We start from the raw sequence: 16,663 nt of genomic DNA, 5'->3' as shown, positions 1-16,663 counted from the left end.
TACCACAGTACTAAGTTTTATTAGCGATTTCATTAAGGTAAAATCTCTAGGATTGAGGGAGTCAGTTAGGGGGCGCAAAGCCCACGAAGCCTCCTCAGATCTCATAGTGAACCACCGGCTCAGGTTCTTTGTTGGGATCGCCACCTCGTTCCAGGTACAGATTATTGTAAGGATACTGCTTTGGTCCCTAAGAAAAAAACACAGGTCAGCAAGAACAACATATATCTATGTAGCCAATACCTGGCTACACCCCACTCTGAGTGAAGAATCGCACACAGTAAATGGGTACACGGTAGCCTTTGGTCAGACCCAGCTGGGCTAGAACAGCAGGGACAGCACTCCTCTTCCCTGCTCAGCCCAAGGCAGAGAGAAAGCCTAGATTGTAAGAGAAGTGGTGCCTACACTGTTTGTGTGTGTGTGAGAGTGAGAGTGAGAGAGAGAGGGAGGGAGGGAGGGAGAGGGAGAAAGGAGAAAGAGAAAGGGAGAGTGTGAGGGATAGCTTTCTAAATGAGACGATGCATCCATCCATCCCACTCTCTCTCGGGTCGAGACAGACTCAATCTCCTTTAAGTCACTCAGCCTCTAATGGTTCCACCACTAAAGTGGCCTAGCAAATGAGGCGTGTAGGAGCAACAGTGGGGGAAAGCACAGAGGAGACACGGCTTGGACGTGCTTTAGGGGCTGCTGGCTTTACCAACAAACAGCTGTCAGAGAACACAGCTCAAGCGGAGGAGAAAAGGGTGATGTGCTTACAGAACTGAAAAATGGAAGAGCCACACTGTGTTTCTTGTTCTCCTGAAGTGAGGTTAGCGCTCACACCAGCCCTATGTGCACTCTCCAGCCTGGGGTCCCTGGGGGCTTGGTAGGAAGGCTTGTGTCAGTGCACACAGACACACATGCTACCGTTAGGACATTGATTATCTCAGCACAGGTAGCACTGTGCAGCCAACTGCAAACACGCCAGCCTCCTGCTTTCAGTTCCTTTCCTCACAATCTATCCTGTAGACTACTCCCAAATTAATCTTCCTAAAAACCTAGGCTTCATTTGGCATTCTTCTGTTCAGAAACCCAACATGGCTCCCTGCTGCCTAGAGGCAGACCAAGTCATCCCTGTACCCCCAACCCTTAGCACCTTCTGTACCTGGTGCATGATAGGGGCTTCATAAATATTTACTGAATTAGTGTATTACTATACCATCAAGTCCAGATCCCTTAGCCACGCAACCTAACTGATCAAACTCACTTCACCATATTTTTTTTTAACACATCTTCGACAACTGATTTCCCAGGACATCAGAATTACCTGGGACCTTGTTAAATATTGATTCTAGAACCCCATTCTGGAATTACTGAATTAGGCTCTCCAAGCAGTAGAGCTCAGGAATCTGAATTTTTAGTAGCTCTCCAGGTAACCAATGCAGCTGGTTATCTAGGAACTATTTATAAGCCTATTCCACTCCAGCTAACTCACTGTCCTCTTCCTTTATTCTATTTTCTCTTGCCCCAAATGTTCTCTTCAACTTCTCCCCACCATCTAAAATATATATATTTTAGCATATAGCATAATCCTTCTCCTTAACAGCACCTGATACCCCCAGCATACACATTCACTACACACATATATACACAAAAACTGTGCCAAATTCCTACATGTATGTTCCAATGTTGCTCATGTCATATATCTAAATTTTCTTCTTATCCAAATTAAATGTCCTTAAAGCTAGACAGTATATTTTCTTTCTTTTTTTAAATTTATTTACGTATAGTTGGTTTACATTGTTTGTTAATTTCTGCTGTACAGCAAAGTGATTCAGTTATACATATATATACATTCTTTTTCATATTCTTTTCAATTATGGTTTATCACAGGATACTGAATATAGTTCCCTGTGCTGTACAGTAGGACCTTGTTGTTTATCCATTCTATTTATACTAGTTTGCATCTGCTAATCCCAAACTCCCAATCCATACCTCCCCTACCCCCCTTAGCAACCACAAGTCTGTTTTCTACAGACAGTATATTTTCTATGTCCTTTACATTCTCTAAAATCTAACTGTCCATGCTTGCAGTAAACATTTGCTTCCAGTACCCTACAGGAAGTGCCCTTCACACCAACAAAGGATAAGCTTTCAACTCGAGATTCCTTGACTCTACCTTAAAAGATCACTTGTTGAAATATTATTGTTAAGTACAGTTCCCAAAATGGCAACTCTAAAGACTAGCTGGCTTCCCCATTCTCATTCCTCACCTAGTCCTACAGTTTCTTCTCACTCAGACTGATCCAAGATGCAGGCAGGAGCAATGCTCTGGTACTTGTACCAGGCCAGTGGGTAAGACCCTCTATAGGCCTTACCAGGAAGTCAAGCTTGGTATTGGCTGGATCCCTACTCCAGAGACTTCATTCCCTCAGGAAACAAGGCTAAGTAAGTGTGGCTGAGGGAGCACTTCTCAGATACTCACCACAGGCTGGTAGGTGGGGTAAGTCTCCCCCACCCAAAACATGAACAGCATGAAGGCCACGAAGCCGAAGAGGTGCTTACACATGAGATTCCAAGAAACAGGAGTGGGGGATGTGTCCACACGGTTCCTGATATACATGTCTAGGTCCCAGTGCATCTGAGACAAAAAGGCAGATCACTGTCACATTCTGCTCTTCCTGCAAAAGGCATGCAGTCCAGAGTGATTAGAGCCTCATAGAAGGCTTGAAAGGCATTCTACTGCAAAGGCATTCTACTGTCCTGGGCAATATTCTGAGAGCCACATCTGAGATACTGTGGCCCGCAGGACTGGAGGCTGGCTTATGTCTAGGTTCTGCTGACCAGAGACAGCTCAATCATAGAAGTGCACGACTCTTACAATACAGAGCTTTGACTCTTACAATACATAGCTTTGATTACTCCCAGACATCCCATTCCACACACCACACAGGGAACATCAGATCTCAGATTGCTGGACCTCGCTTCCTTGGGCAGAAAAACTTTAGTGTTGCTTGGGCAGAAAAGTGCCATTTGAGCTACAGAAGACATAGGGAGGGAAAAGGAAGGAAGGTGAAATGGGATATGGTTCTCTCACCGGTTCACCCCAGTTCAATCGCAGCTCTGGGTGGTCCCAGTCATACCATGGATCCCTCTCCTGCTGTGAGCGGTCAGGGAGCTTTGGATAGTCACCATACCTGAGAGACAGCAAGAACTTCTGGACAGGACTCTGAGCAGCCTCACTCAGACAATTCACAGTCTCCTCATCTCAGAGATGAAAAACCAAGTGACAGAGATAACTGCCTCCCCTAAGGACAGGGGAACTGACCTTCAAATCAAGATCTCAATTTTTTTCCCTGAGGTGTACATATTGAGAAATGCTGAGTTAAAGGGCCACTGGTAAATATCCCAAATTTCCCCCCAAAAGACTGTGCCAGTTTATATTCCTACAAACGGTATAAAAGAGATCCATTTTCCTGAATGCCTTCCAATACCAAATTTATCATTAATAAAATAAAATGTTATTTGATAAGTGAAAAAAAATCTCAATTTTTACTCACTAAGCACAGAATAACTGAGGAAGTCCACAAATTTTCATTAAAAATTTATGTCAAACTCTGAAACATTTTAACGTATGTAAGCTTTTCTTATCTTCTTTCAACAGAAAGAAGAAAAGTCATGCAATGTTATAATGTTAGTGCTGGAAGGGAATTTAACAATCAATCACTGTTTCCCCCATTAGACAGAAAAAGAAACTGAAGTTTAGAGTCTGAACCTAAGATCGCCCAGTTAATTGGAATAAAAACAAAAGGGTACAGATTAGAAAAGCACTTTTCATAGCAACTGTGTTTCTCAACCACAGAGTTGACATACAACTCCAAGTCTCAAGCACCTCATGGGTCTTCATGATAAGCTGGATTTTTCCCCAACAAAAGCAGGTTCAACTTATACAGACTGCTACCGAGGCTGCTCTTATCCACAACACAATAAAAGACATAGGAAATGATGACAACTAGACATGTGTCACAGAAAGTGATTGGAAACAAGACGAATAGGAGCTGCTGAAACCACGGCTGAAAGAGTGATGCTAGGACAGAAAATGAGGGTGATGGTAATCAACTCAGACAATTAACCACAGGTATGTTACGGGGATGCGGGGGCAAAACCATCAACTGGAGTTAAGGGAGCTGGCTATTTAATCTGCTTTAAAGTTACTACGACTTCCACAGTGCTAACAGCAAAATATTTCTTAAAAGAGAGATATACATGATATAGAGAACTCCATCTACAAATACGGTTCTCATGACAGGAATCCAGCTCAAGCCTGGTCACGTGCCTGGATGACAGCACCTGAGCCCAGCAGATGCTCAATCTAAATGAAACCTTGCGCTCTGGATGGAGCCAAAGAAGGTTCCTGCTATTCAGGGGTCCTCAAGGGAGCTATTAAAACCTCAGCTTCTTCATTTGAGGAAACAGCCTGAGCCAAGGAGAAAATTGAAGTCCTCTCGGCTGCAGCTGCTCACCCATCCCCTCCCACCTCCCTCCACGGAGAAAAGCGCCCACACCGTTGACTCTGAGGGGTCACGAAAAGGTTCGGGGAAAAGGGTCAGAGTTGAGCTACCCAACCCAGCCGAACTTCTCCCATCACTACCCAGGTGCGAGCAGACCCTATCTCACCCCATGCCATCATCTGGGTACGGCTCGTAGTCTTCCACCCGCATATTATACTTCTTGGCTGCGGCAGCCCGTTCTTCTGGGGTCCTGGGATAGGGTCCCGGGAGCATGTCCTTGGTAATGTGGGAGGCTGGAGAGCAGATGAGGGCACGTCAGAAGCGACCCCATTCCTCCTTCCACTCTGAAGGCTTCAAGCTGCGGTGGCTGCAGACACCGGAGCCCGAGGCTTCGAGGGACGAACAGACCCTCCACCTGTTTTTCTGAATACACCAACTCCACCTCTGCCCTTGCCCGGACTCGCCCGCCGCGGTATCCACAATACCCACCCTCCGTCCGACATACCAAACCTCAGGCACCCCTCTCCCACACTGAGGTCTCGCCCGTTCTCGCGGACCTGTCCGTGCACCCATCGGCACCATGTTTCGGGATGCCCTTTGCAGCCATCGGACTCCCAAGACACCCGCCCTGGCTGCCGCCATCTTCACCTTCTTCTCGTTTCACCCCGCACATGCGCAAAGACCTTGTCACGGCGGCCGAGCCGGGCCAAACGCTACAAGGGAGAAAAGTCTTAAAGGTTCAATAAGGGCGGGGCTTAAACGGTGCTAGGAAGCCAGAGGGAAGATGAGCGGTTGGATAGAGGCAGAGAGGGAAAGCGGGAAGGAGAGAAAAACAAGCAGGTCACTGCTTTGACATTTCAGATCGTTATGTCCCTTTTCTACCTCAGCTGACTTAGACGCATCCGGGGATAACGGGCACTCAGAACCTGAGCATCTCAGGTGGACAGCTGACCCACCTACCCCAGGACCGGTACAAGTAAAAGGAGCCTGTCAGTCTCTTTTCTGACTGCTTGCCTTTTTCCTCTCCTTCACTGGCAGTTCCTCCTTCCATCCCCAAACGTGATCATTCTTCAAATTCAGCCCTTGGTCTTGTTTGTTCTTGTTTTGTTTTCCAAATTAGTTATCTCCTTCAGTTAGATGCACGGTGCAACACACAAATTGGCCCCGAATTGATTCTTTTTTTGTTGTTTTATTTTGGCCGCGCGGCTTGCGGGATCCCAGTTCTTCGACCAGGGATTGAATCCGCGCCCTTGGCGGTGAAAGCTCTGAGTCCCAAGCACTGGACCACCAGGGAATTCCCCCAAACTGGTTCTTCAGTTTCAGTCTCGTGTTTACATCCGAATGTCCCAGTCACCTCAACCCAACAAACGTAAAACCAATCCTATCATCTGAACCCACCTCAGATTTGCTAGAATTCGCTCAGATTTACTAGGACTTGGATAAATACATTTCAAGCCGAACCACAATTAGCGAACACTAGCCTAACAAAAGAATTGGGGGGGGCATTATTGTTCGCATATGAATATGTGTTCATTTTATCTACACAAGGATGATTTGAATAATTTACAGTACAAATATACACATATTTCCAGGAAGTTTTAGGGTGATCACTGTTTTGGAGTAGAATCCATTATTATAGACATTACCAAATATATATCAGAGCAATAAAAACTGATATATACTATTCAGTATATGAATTTGGGGGGAACTACTTTACAGCAACTTGCCCTCTTGTAAACGAAAATCGAATGGATGTTCAGAATGGTTGGACGACATCTGCATTCAATCAATAGCAAACACTGATCTAATTCGGTCAAGATAGACAAAAATGCCTTTAAGTAGGTAAGATGGTGACACAGGCAGAAAAATCAAATGGTGCCAAGCAAAAGAAAACCGTCTTTGATTTCTAAAGAATTCAAGTTGCCATATATCTTTTGCCGAGGCTTTCGGAGCAATCTTTACCCAACGTCTATCTATCGGACAGTTGCTTTTCCTTCTGACTTCCTTAGGTGGGTCAAGTTTGCGTCTCTTCCCATCCATCAGTGTAAAATTTAATGCCCCACTAAACTTACCTCCTTCTTTGCCTGTTGTGTAGGCCTGGGCACACTGAGGCAGCAATAATTTGTGAATTGGTTAACCCGATGATCACCCCTATTCAGTGGGACTAAAGTCTAGTCCCGGGTCTTCGGGGGCGGAGCGTAGGGTGTAGAGCTATAGGTTACCATTAGGAGGCGCTCGCCCAAGGCTCGGCCCCGCGTTCTTAGTGTCTGGAACTCTCTCTCTCGCAGCCTAGCTCTATGGTTTCCGTTGTGTTTTCCCCGGAATAGGCAGAGCTTCCGCTTCCGGTGGGGCCGTCCCTAGCGGCGGAGATGGCGGCGACTGCGGCTGAGGCTGCGGCCTCGGGCTCTGGAGAACCCCGGGAAGAGGCTGAAGCCCCCGGCCCCGCCTGGGATGAGTCCCAACTGCGCAGTTATACCTTCCCGACCCGGCCCATCCCGCGTCTGAGTCAGAGCGACCCCCGGGCGGAGGAGCTCATCGAGAATGAGGTAGGGGGCGGGGCCGCGTCGAAGAGGGGATGGGGGGTGGGGGATGGGGGAAGGGACCAGATTGGGAGGAGAGGTTAAAGGCGAGTGGTGATGGAAGGGAGGGGTTGTGGATTAGGCCGGGTTGTGGACTAGGGCCTAAGGGGAGATGGAGAGGGAAGCAAGGAAAAATGGGACTTGCGAGGTTCGTGCTGGTTAACAGGAGAAGTAATTTTGAAGTTGGGAAGTATTGGAATCTTGGGACAAGAACCCACTAGCTCCTTGGGACGCCTTCATTTGTTTTTTCTACTTAGGAGCCTGTGGTGCTGACCGACACAAATCTTGTGTATCCTGCCCTAAAATGGGACCTTGAATACCTGCAAGAAAATATTGGCAATGGAGACTTCTCTGTGTACAGTGCCAGCACCCACAAGTTTTTGTACTATGATGAGAAGAAGATGGCTAATTTCCAGAACTTTAAGCCGAGGTCCAATAGGGAAGAAATGAAATTCCATGAGTTTGTTGAGAAACTGCAGGATATTCAGGAGCGAGGAGGTGAAGAGAGGTAAATTCCCAGGTCGTGGTTTTCCGTTGGATCTAGGGCATCTATTTTCCTTTCCTTATCTGAGGATGAGTTTTCTAGCTTGAGGAATGATGGAATGACTAGACTTGAACTGTGATTCTCAAGTTTGTTGTCTTCATAAAGTGAGAGTCACACTTGCCTAGCAGAGTCAGGTAGGTGAATGAAGTGAGTGAAGTTGTTTGGGTGAAAGCTATGATGAAGCTGAAGGCATATGCCTTATTCAAAGTGTGAAGTCATTACTTGACTCTTGTTTCCATTTTGGAGTGCAGTCCCAGGGTTGCCAGATAGTCTGATTTTTTTCAAGAGAAACCAGAAATCAGTATTTTTATTTAAAATCTTTTTGAGTTTTAAATGTGGGCAGCTAATTCATATTTTTTAAAATGCTGCAAGAGGCCAATTTAAAATATGTGTTAGTAGATTTCCTGAGATTATGGGTTTGCAGCCTTTGTCCTAAAATATTTGAATGGGGGCAGTGCAGGCTAAAAAGTTGTATAGGTGAGGGTGGGGAGAATATTGATGTGTTGCGTTGAATTGATGATAGCAAACACAAGATACACACACACACACACACACACACACACGGGAGTGACTCTTTCTCTCTACCTTAGGTAGAGAGCCTCTTAGGTAGGTCCCAGACAACATTCAGTCCCACAGAATAACGTTGCCTCTGGGAAATTGCTGTCATTGAGTACTTGATGGTGAATGACTATCTCCGTCTCACATTTGGTGCCCACCCCTGGGCTTTTCTTCACTCTCCAGCCTCAGTTCTCTTCTTGACTCTGTTAGTAGTATGTGGCAGAGTGAAAGGATTTGAAACATACTTTTTATTTATTTTTTTTTTTGGCTTTTGACTCTTAGCTATTGTCATAATGATGGAACTTTGACCGGAAGAGTTTCCAGAATCTGAACTATGGTTGATTTGTTCTTTATGTCTTATAGAGACTGGTTCAGTTGAATCATCTCATGCATGATGTCCTCAAATTTACCACAGTGCATGCGTGCGTGCGCACACACATACACCCAGTGTTGAGAAGAGAGATTGATTTAAATGATGCTTGTGGAGTGTAAAGCTATTGATTGAACATATGCATGGAATGAGTGTGAGATAAGACACATGAGTCCTCTGGTTCCTCAGTCACTTTAAGTTTCTTGCTTCCTGTAGTGAGAGCATTTTGCCTAAGTCTGAACTATGAGTGTAGTCTGTACTTTATGGGTGATTTAAGGAAAATTTTTTTACTATTTGCAAGATTTGCCCTATCAGCTGACTTTAGCACCAGCCAACTCTATTGTATAATTGTACAGCTTGTTATGATTCTAGGGTGAAGGGTGTTAGGATCCTCTTTGAGCTCTTTTGAGGATTTACTGTTAAGGTTTCACAGGAATTGCTTAGATTCCTGTTTGGGGAGTGTTCCTGACTCTTTCAGAGTTACTTGAGAAATATTTGTATGAACATATGTACATCATAATCTCTGGGGAACGTTCCAAGGTTGCATTGGAGTCTTGAGGTTTCCATGTCCCCAGACAGGTAGCTGTTTCCAACTTATCAAGATTTTTAATTAATGTTGCCTTAAACATTGTGATTCCAGGCACTGGGATACCTTTGAGCTTTTGAAGTAATGCTCTCAGGACCATTACTTCTTTTTCTTCACGTTTGCCCCCTAAATAATGTTTCTTTCGGGGCTTGATCAAGTGTGTTTGGCTTTTCATATCTATTAAGTAACTTCTTACCTTCCTCAGGCATGTTAGGGGCCCTGGGTCTGTGGAAAGCTTAGTGAGGTATTTTTCTTCAGCTATAGATGGCTGCTACAGATAGGTGGCTGAATCAGTTAAGATAAACTAGGCTTCAGTCCAGGGCTCAGCGACTTGAAGCAACGAAGGTTTATTTTTCACTCATGCTACATGTCCATCTCAGGTCACCTGGATACTCTACTTAACATCATCTTTTGCACTTTGGGACACAGATTGCTCCATCAGTTGCCATTGGAAACTTTGCAGTTACTGTGGCAGAGGGAAAGTGATGTGGTAGTGTGTACTGGTTCTTAAAATTACAGTTTGGAAGTAGCACCAGTCACTTCTGTGGACATCTCATTGGCCAAAGCAAGTTATATAAGCAAGCCTTGCTTCAAGGAGGTGAGGAAGAATCTCTCTCACAGGGAGGGAACTAGTTCTTGGTGAACAATAATATGAGCTGCCGAAATGGCCATCAAGGGCCAAAGGGGATGTCTCGCACCCCGAGAGTTTCTGGAACAAGGCTGAGTCATCATTCTAGGGTCTGTGGGTAGGCTTCGAGGAAATCTATGAAATTATATTAAAGTTCAATGTGTGCATTTTTATGGGGAACCTTGCTTGGATTCTTTTTTTTTCTTGGATTCTTAAAGGAGTCATACTGTGACCCAGAAAAAGTTAAGAATCACTTCTCTAAAGTATAAAATTTGGTGTTGAACAGAGCTCAGAGAAGGATAGGTAAGGATTCAGTTCTGTGAGAGTCCCATGGCTGCAGCTGTTCTTTGTGGGAGATGTTGGTATGGGCTTGGGTTTGGATTTCCAGGTATGAGAGGCCATGCCAGGGACAGTGTGTACATGCACTAATGGGATTTTCTTCTTGGGGAACATAGGTTGTATCTGCAGCAAACACTCAATGACACTGTGGGCAGGAAGATTGTCATGGACTTCTTGGGTTTTAACTGGAACTGGATTAATAAGCAACAGGGAAAGCGTGGCTGGGGGCAGCTGACCTCTAACCTGCTGCTTATTGGCATGGAAGGTAAGAAATCTTTCAGAAAGCAGCATGGCTTGGGGTCGTATGAAGTGATTTCTAAACCTTTCCCCACCACTTGTTCGCTCCATGACTTTCAACAAGTCACGTAACGTTCTTAAGTCTCAGTCTCCTAATTTGTAAAATGAACACAGTAATATCTTATAATTAGCTATGAAGATTAAATGAGATAACGTATGTTATGTCAGGTACTCTAGAAAGAAAGTTCCCTATTCCCTTCCTCAGTTGCTGTGTGAGTATATATATTTAGATATTAGGGATCTCTAAAATTCTGCTGTTTTCTATTGGATCTGTCTATATTCAGAAGATTTTTATCCCAGTAGAAGAGGGAAACGTTTTTCCAATGTAAATTGAACCTTATCTTTTGAACAGATAATACATTAATGGGGTTAAATTCAAAAGGTGTAAATAGGTATGTAGTGATAAATCTCTCTTCCATTTCTATTTCTCAGCCTCTCAGTATCCTTCCCTCCCTGGAGGCACCATATGTTATTAGTTGCTTGTGTATCCTGCTAGTGGATTTTACATGTACATAAGCAAATACATTAATACTTTTTTTTTTTAAAATAAAAAGAAGAACCTTTAAACTCCAATCAGGAGAAAGAGAGCTACTTACCAGCCAGGGTCATTGTCTTATTCGTTTTGTTTGTTTGTTTGTTTTTTTTAATTTTTTTTTTCTTTATTTTTATTTCTGTCACTTGCTCAGTGCCAGGCCCATAGTAGATACTTAGTAAATGATGAGTAAATAGGGTTGAACAAGGAAGCAGAGTAATTACTCATTGTCATTCACCACTAGGCTGTGAAGTCTCTTCTTCCCCTTTGATTGTCCTTTCTTCAGATTTGGGTCTTTTGCTGCCAGTGTTAATAAAAGTTTCCAGCAGTGCAACTTATGAATTGACCCTTAACCTGACCCTTTGAAACCAACTCTTGGTTGACCTGCCAGGAGCAAGTTCTTGTTTACTTGACTGAATTTTTATGTTGCCTTCCTATCCTGTGGTGTAGAGAGCAGGGAAACAGATCCCTCAGAGATGAAAGAGCAAGTCTCCTCTGAGGATGCATATGGATCTCTGCACTTAGGAAAGCAGCTGTCTTGGCTCACCCAGGCAGACCTGGGGAATGTTTTCTAAACTCCATTCCCTACAGAGGTCCCTTGATCTCTCAAGGATTGTGCAAAGGATAAACATCAGATGCAGCCCCATTACAAAGAGTAGATGGAGCATACATACGCTAGGGCAGAACTAATTCAGGATGGCATTTTAAATAATTTGCCTTATTCAGAGTATACAACTCTCTTCAGGAATCTGATATGCTTCCCTCAATGAGAATCAGCAGCTCCAGTGTTGATCTAAAGAAGTTTTGCAATCCCACAGGTGTGATGAAGTGGGAGCAGAGGTTGAGAATCTTTGAGCTCCAAAAGAGCTACCCAAAGCAAGTACATATTCGTACAACTTAAAATGACTGATTAACTCCATCAAAGAAGATCATGCATGCGTTGCTGATACCAGTCATTTCAGTTGTTCTAACTCTCGTTTTTTTGCTGCCCTTGAATTCGTGCCATAGTCAAGAAGAGTACAAGTACAGGTTCCCCTCAGCTGTCTAAAAGCAGAGCATTCCTGTGAAACCTTGTATAAGCCGAGATGATGTAAAACAAAGAAGCAATTACTTTAGGACACATCTTGCTAATGGATGCACAAAGTAAATCGAGATAAAGCACAGATGCTCACAGACACAGTTCAGAGCTATGGTGGCTTGATACTGAGATGCTGGCTTGATGCTGAGTGTAGTTTCCAGGGGAGGAGGTTGGCAGTGCCACTCTCAATTCCTGTGCTTGCTGCCTCTGTGATGACTCGCTGCAAAACAAACACTGAATGATATTTTTGCTTTTTTTTCATAAAAATGAAAATCCTCTTTGGATTTCTTTCGGTTAGCAAAAACAGGTACAAATGTAGGTCTTTTATAAAAGCAAAATGACGTAAAGCTAACTTTTGAAAAGTGGGGTGTACCTGTGCAGAGTGTATTATTTTGCCGTACTTGTATCACTTGGATGTGCAGTTGCTTCCAATAAGGGCAGCAGTCATCATTTAAGAAAGTCTACTTTGCTAATTGATGGTGAACTTTTAGCCAGTGATGTTTGCTACTAGACTTATCACCCATTAAAAGTGTAGTACCTAATTGAGAGTTGTAATTACAGTCTCCCTGATCTTGCCTGAAATTTTGATTTGGAACCCTTTGCTGAGAGGGCAGGCTGGGTTTCTCTCCAGCACTGGGGCCTGTGTTCCACCCTGTGCAATAGAGTTACTGCTCTGAATAAGAAAATGTCTGTCTTCCTACAGGAAATGTGACACCTGCTCACTATGATGAGCAACAGAACTTCTTTGCTCAGATAAAAGGCTACAAGCGATGCATTTTGTTCCCTCCGGATCAGTTTGAGTGCCTCTACCCATATCCTGTTCATCATCCATGTGACAGACAGAGCCAGGTGAGCTCGTGTGGTCTGAGGAGGGTGTAGAACTCCTTGAGATCCAAGGCTGGCATGTCTTTCCCCTTCTCTGTGGAGGTATGCCAGGTTTGGACAAACTCAGGACAATTTCACAATGTAGTTTATATATTCCAGGTCCCTGTGGTGGTCCCCATATATTTAGGGCAGACCCCATCACTGATGCTGGTGGACTCTGGTTATTCTGTTTGAATTATAAGTTCATGGAACAAAATGTGTATGTCTCCATTGGATTTAATAATTGTTTACTTTTGTCACGGTTGCTACTTCTTTTTGATAAAAAAAAAGGGTGAATAGAATTGAGATATGTCACTTAATGTCTTTTCTGGATCTCAGTGAGGTGTGTGGTTGACTTTGTGGCCAACCAGAGAGCGCCTCTCCTTTCTTGAGAAAACCGCTTAACTACCTCGTGTAGAAATCTTTGCTAGTTAGAATATGTATTTGGGGAAAAATTTCTGAAGGTTTGGGTGAAGGATGAGTCCTAATTCCTCAGATCTGCAGGCCATGAGTAGGTTTTCTGACCTTTAAACTGTGATGATTGGCTTCTGACCTCAGGAGCACTGAGGCCTAGTATTCTTTATCATTTAACATTCAGCAATGCCCATCTTCTTAGGTCATTCTCTGAGAGTTTGTGTATGTTTAATGTGTGTTGTGTCTTCTGGATATAAATTCTAAAGACTTTTTTAAGGCATCTTTCTTGACTACCAAAGTTACTGATAAAAATTTGGTGATTGACTGATTTTTTTTTTTCTCTTGAACCTCTCAGGTGGACTTTGACAATCCTGACTACGAGAGGTTCCCCAATTTCCAGAACGTGGTTGGTTACGAAACAGTGGTTGGCCCTGGTGATGTTCTTTACATCCCAATGTACTGGTGAGGATGGGGCTAGGACTGGGGGCTTTTAGGGAGCGTTCTTTGCCATTCCCTGGAAAGCCTTATCCATGTCTCTTCTTTTGAGTTGTGGCAGGATTGGACTTACGTGATATACAGGAAGGTTGGCATATCCAGATGATGAGCATACTGAACATGGGGGAAATGGCAATACTGTTTCTAGACAAGATGACAGTTCCTCAAGTCCAAAGAGATCCCAGAGGCTTGAGGCTAGAGAAACTGTTCTTGACTCTTTGGTATTTGAAGGGTGAACACCACTGCCTCTAGCCCCAGGGTGTGTTTGATAGGATGAGTGTGAAGATACTGTCTTCATTATATCCCTTAGCAGGACTCTACCTAGTTTCAGAGGATCCCTCCTTCTCAGAAGTACTGGTGGCAAACAGGAGCCTGTTTATTTTCTTGCAGGTGGCATCACATAGAGTCATTACTAAATGGGGGGATTACCATCACTGTGAACTTCTGGTATAAGGTGAATATGGTTTTTTTTCCTAGATGGGAGTGGGGTGAGGTAGGTGTAATAAATTATTTAGGGGCAGGGTGGGGAGGTTGGCTGTCTCTGGAAGTGATTCCTAGATCTTTGGGGGAGCTGGAGAGGGTGGGGTTGAACTGGGTTTCTTAAGGGAGGATGGTGCGAGGAACAGTGGGTGACACTGAAGCCTGCTAAAGACATTTCCTGAGCTGCTGCTTCCTTTGCAGGGGGCCCCCACCCCTAAGAGAATTGAATATCCTCTCAAAGCCCATCAGAAAGTGGCCATAATGAGAAACATTGAGAAGATGCTTGGAGAGGCCTTGGGGAACCCACAAGAGGTATGTGGCTGCCCCAAGGTGGCTCTCCTGTGACTCAGTGGGCAGAGTGACCAGGGAAAGTCAGGATTGGTGTCACAGTCTCTGTAGCTCTTCTGTTTCAGTATCTGTTGTCCTGTTTCTTCATAGAGGTTATGGGTATGTTCAGAAAATCCTTGTTTTCTGATGAGAGCTGGGCTTGACTGGCGGATCAATTATAATCTGTTCCATGCTAGTAGTAATGTTCCGCATGGGGCTTGTGTGCCAGCTGGGGACCCCCGAGGGGATTCTTTTGGAATGGGAAGCGAGCGGTAAAGCATCTACTCACACGCTCCCAGCCGTGCCAAGACTGCTCTAGGTAATGTTGAGACCTGCTTCCCATGCAGGTGTGCCAGTGGCCCGTTGGGTAAATGGGGGAGGTCTGTATTTGTAATGCTCCTACCTCTGTCCTGTGGATAGCCTCAGCATTCAGAGCACCTGTGGGCTTGGGAGATCGCACCAGCCCCGATTACAAATGATCTTTTCAGGATATAGAATCACTTAAGATTCTTAAGTCACATTTACAAAACATGCACGTAAACACTCGGGGTGTCTGGGATTATTAGCTCCTCTGACCTTCTGTTTGTCAGTTTGGTTCTGCTTACAAATGTAGGGTATTGTGAGAGGGAAGGTAATACAAGATGGACCCAGAGGAGAGGGCCATGCTCCAGGATACTGGGTTGACCGCTAGGAAGAGAGTTGGTTAGAGGGTTTACAAGATTGAATGGAAGCCTTGTCCTTGCCCTTGGCTGGACATCGATGTCTCCAGACACACCTCATCTGGCTCCGGGGCTAGGGGACAGGCAGTTCTGACTGGCTCCTCATGTCTTTTCACAGGTGGGGCCCTTGTTGAACACAATGATCAAGGGCCGATACAACTAGCCTGCCAGGAGTCGAGGCCTCCTGCCAGGTGACTGCTAGCCCGTCCACACCGCTTCATTGATGAGGACAGGAGACTCCAAACGCTAGTATTGCACGCTGCACTTAATGGACTGGACTCTTGCCATGGCCCTGGAGGCAGGTGTTTGGGGCAAGGCAGGGTGGTTGGCACTCCACTCCCATTCGGAGGGACTTCTTACCCTTGCCTCTGTGCCCCAGCACCTTCCCTCTCTGCCCCCTAAAGTCCTGCATTCAGTGTGTGGAGTCCCCAGCTTCTGGTTGTCATCATGTCGTGTGTTAGTCTGTCAACCTTGGGATGTGTGTGCGTGTGTATGCCTGCACACGCGTGTATGTACTTGTTCCTTGCTCCCTCCTTCTGGGTCAGGATGCCACCTCTGGCTCTCAGCTCTGTCTCCTGCAATCTCAGTGCCTCAGCCTGAGAGAGAGGAGATGTTCTTGGACGCCCATTGCATCTGGGCAACAGGGCCACACTATCCTAACCGTGAGGTCAGTCTGCCCCCTCCCAGTTTTCACAGAGAGGCTCTAGGCTGTTGGGAATGGCTACTGAGACTCTAATGGGGAGAGGGAGAGTGGGGAGGGTTGCCTTTGAGAACCTAAATAGCTTCCTAGGAGAGTAAATTAGACAGGGTTCCAACTTGAACCTTCAAGCTCAAGCCATACACAGAAAAGAGCCTTGGGACACAGGAACCAAGGATTGTGCATAACTTACAAATTACAGACACATACAGCTTCTTTCTTTCAGCACCAGCTCTTGTTCTCTGTCCTGGGTGCCAGGGGAGTCATCATAGCAATGGCTTCTCTAGGTTCTAGGGGTGCAAGCCTCTGTGTGGTTGTGTGTGGATGTTTGTGCCTGTGTGTGTGCACGTGTGTCCACACTGGCCTGCCTCTCTGCTTACCAAGTTTCTACTGCTTAACCTTGTCCAGTGGGACATACAGCAGGAGCCCCAAGGCAGTGCTGCCTGACCTGGTCTAAAGCTTTTAAACTCATTTTTAGCCATTGGATGTTGGTCAGGCCTCGCTGCAACCTGCCTGAGGCCGACTGGCTAGAGCCTCCAGGTCCTATGACCGACCCTCCCTGCCCAGGCCCCGTCCTCTGTGTCTGCGGAGCTTCTTGGCTCAGGAGGCAAAATGGAGTCAAGCCTAGGCAGCTAACTCACCACATGTCATCCACCTCATGGCAAGGGC

At 45.2% G+C, this 16,663-nt stretch overlaps 2 protein-coding genes across 3 annotated transcripts; one reads left to right on the top strand and one right to left on the bottom strand.

Annotated features, from left to right (window-relative positions):
• Positions 1-5,162, bottom strand: NDUFB8 (NADH:ubiquinone oxidoreductase subunit B8). 2 transcript variants are annotated; one of them, XM_065894270.1, is made up of 5 exons: positions 5,045-5,162; positions 4,654-4,780; positions 3,074-3,173; positions 2,462-2,617; positions 1-187 (listed from the first exon to the last, which is right to left on the bottom strand). In XM_065894270.1, exons 1-5 carry the CDS (start codon positions 5,127-5,129, stop codon positions 95-97), a joined length of 561 nt encoding a protein of 186 aa, XP_065750342.1. In that variant the 5' UTR covers positions 5,130-5,162; the 3' UTR covers positions 1-94. The 2 variants fall into 2 exon arrangements, with proteins under 2 accessions (XP_065750342.1, XP_065750343.1); XM_065894271.1 differs by lacking the exon at positions 1-187 and adding an exon at positions 353-403 and having other exon boundaries at positions 5,045-5,129.
• A 1,650-nt stretch (positions 5,163-6,812) lies between these two features.
• Positions 6,813-15,728, top strand: HIF1AN (hypoxia inducible factor 1 subunit alpha inhibitor). Its single transcript, XM_065894492.1, has 8 exons — positions 6,813-7,033; positions 7,324-7,574; positions 10,208-10,356; positions 12,702-12,847; positions 13,632-13,738; positions 14,162-14,225; positions 14,453-14,563; positions 15,416-15,728. The coding sequence occupies exons 1-8, from the start codon at positions 6,857-6,859 to the stop codon at positions 15,458-15,460; spliced, it is 1,050 nt and encodes a 349-aa protein (XP_065750564.1). The 5' UTR covers positions 6,813-6,856; the 3' UTR covers positions 15,461-15,728.
• Positions 15,729-16,663: the final 935 nt, after the last annotated feature.

Source organism: Phocoena phocoena, chromosome 16 (genome assembly GCF_963924675.1).
Source record: "Phocoena phocoena chromosome 16, mPhoPho1.1, whole genome shotgun sequence".
In the NCBI taxonomy this organism is placed as follows: Eukaryota; Metazoa; Chordata; class Mammalia; order Artiodactyla; family Phocoenidae; genus Phocoena; species Phocoena phocoena.
Note: the sequence above shows the minus strand (reverse complement) of the source record. Positions and strands in the feature narration are given on the sequence as shown.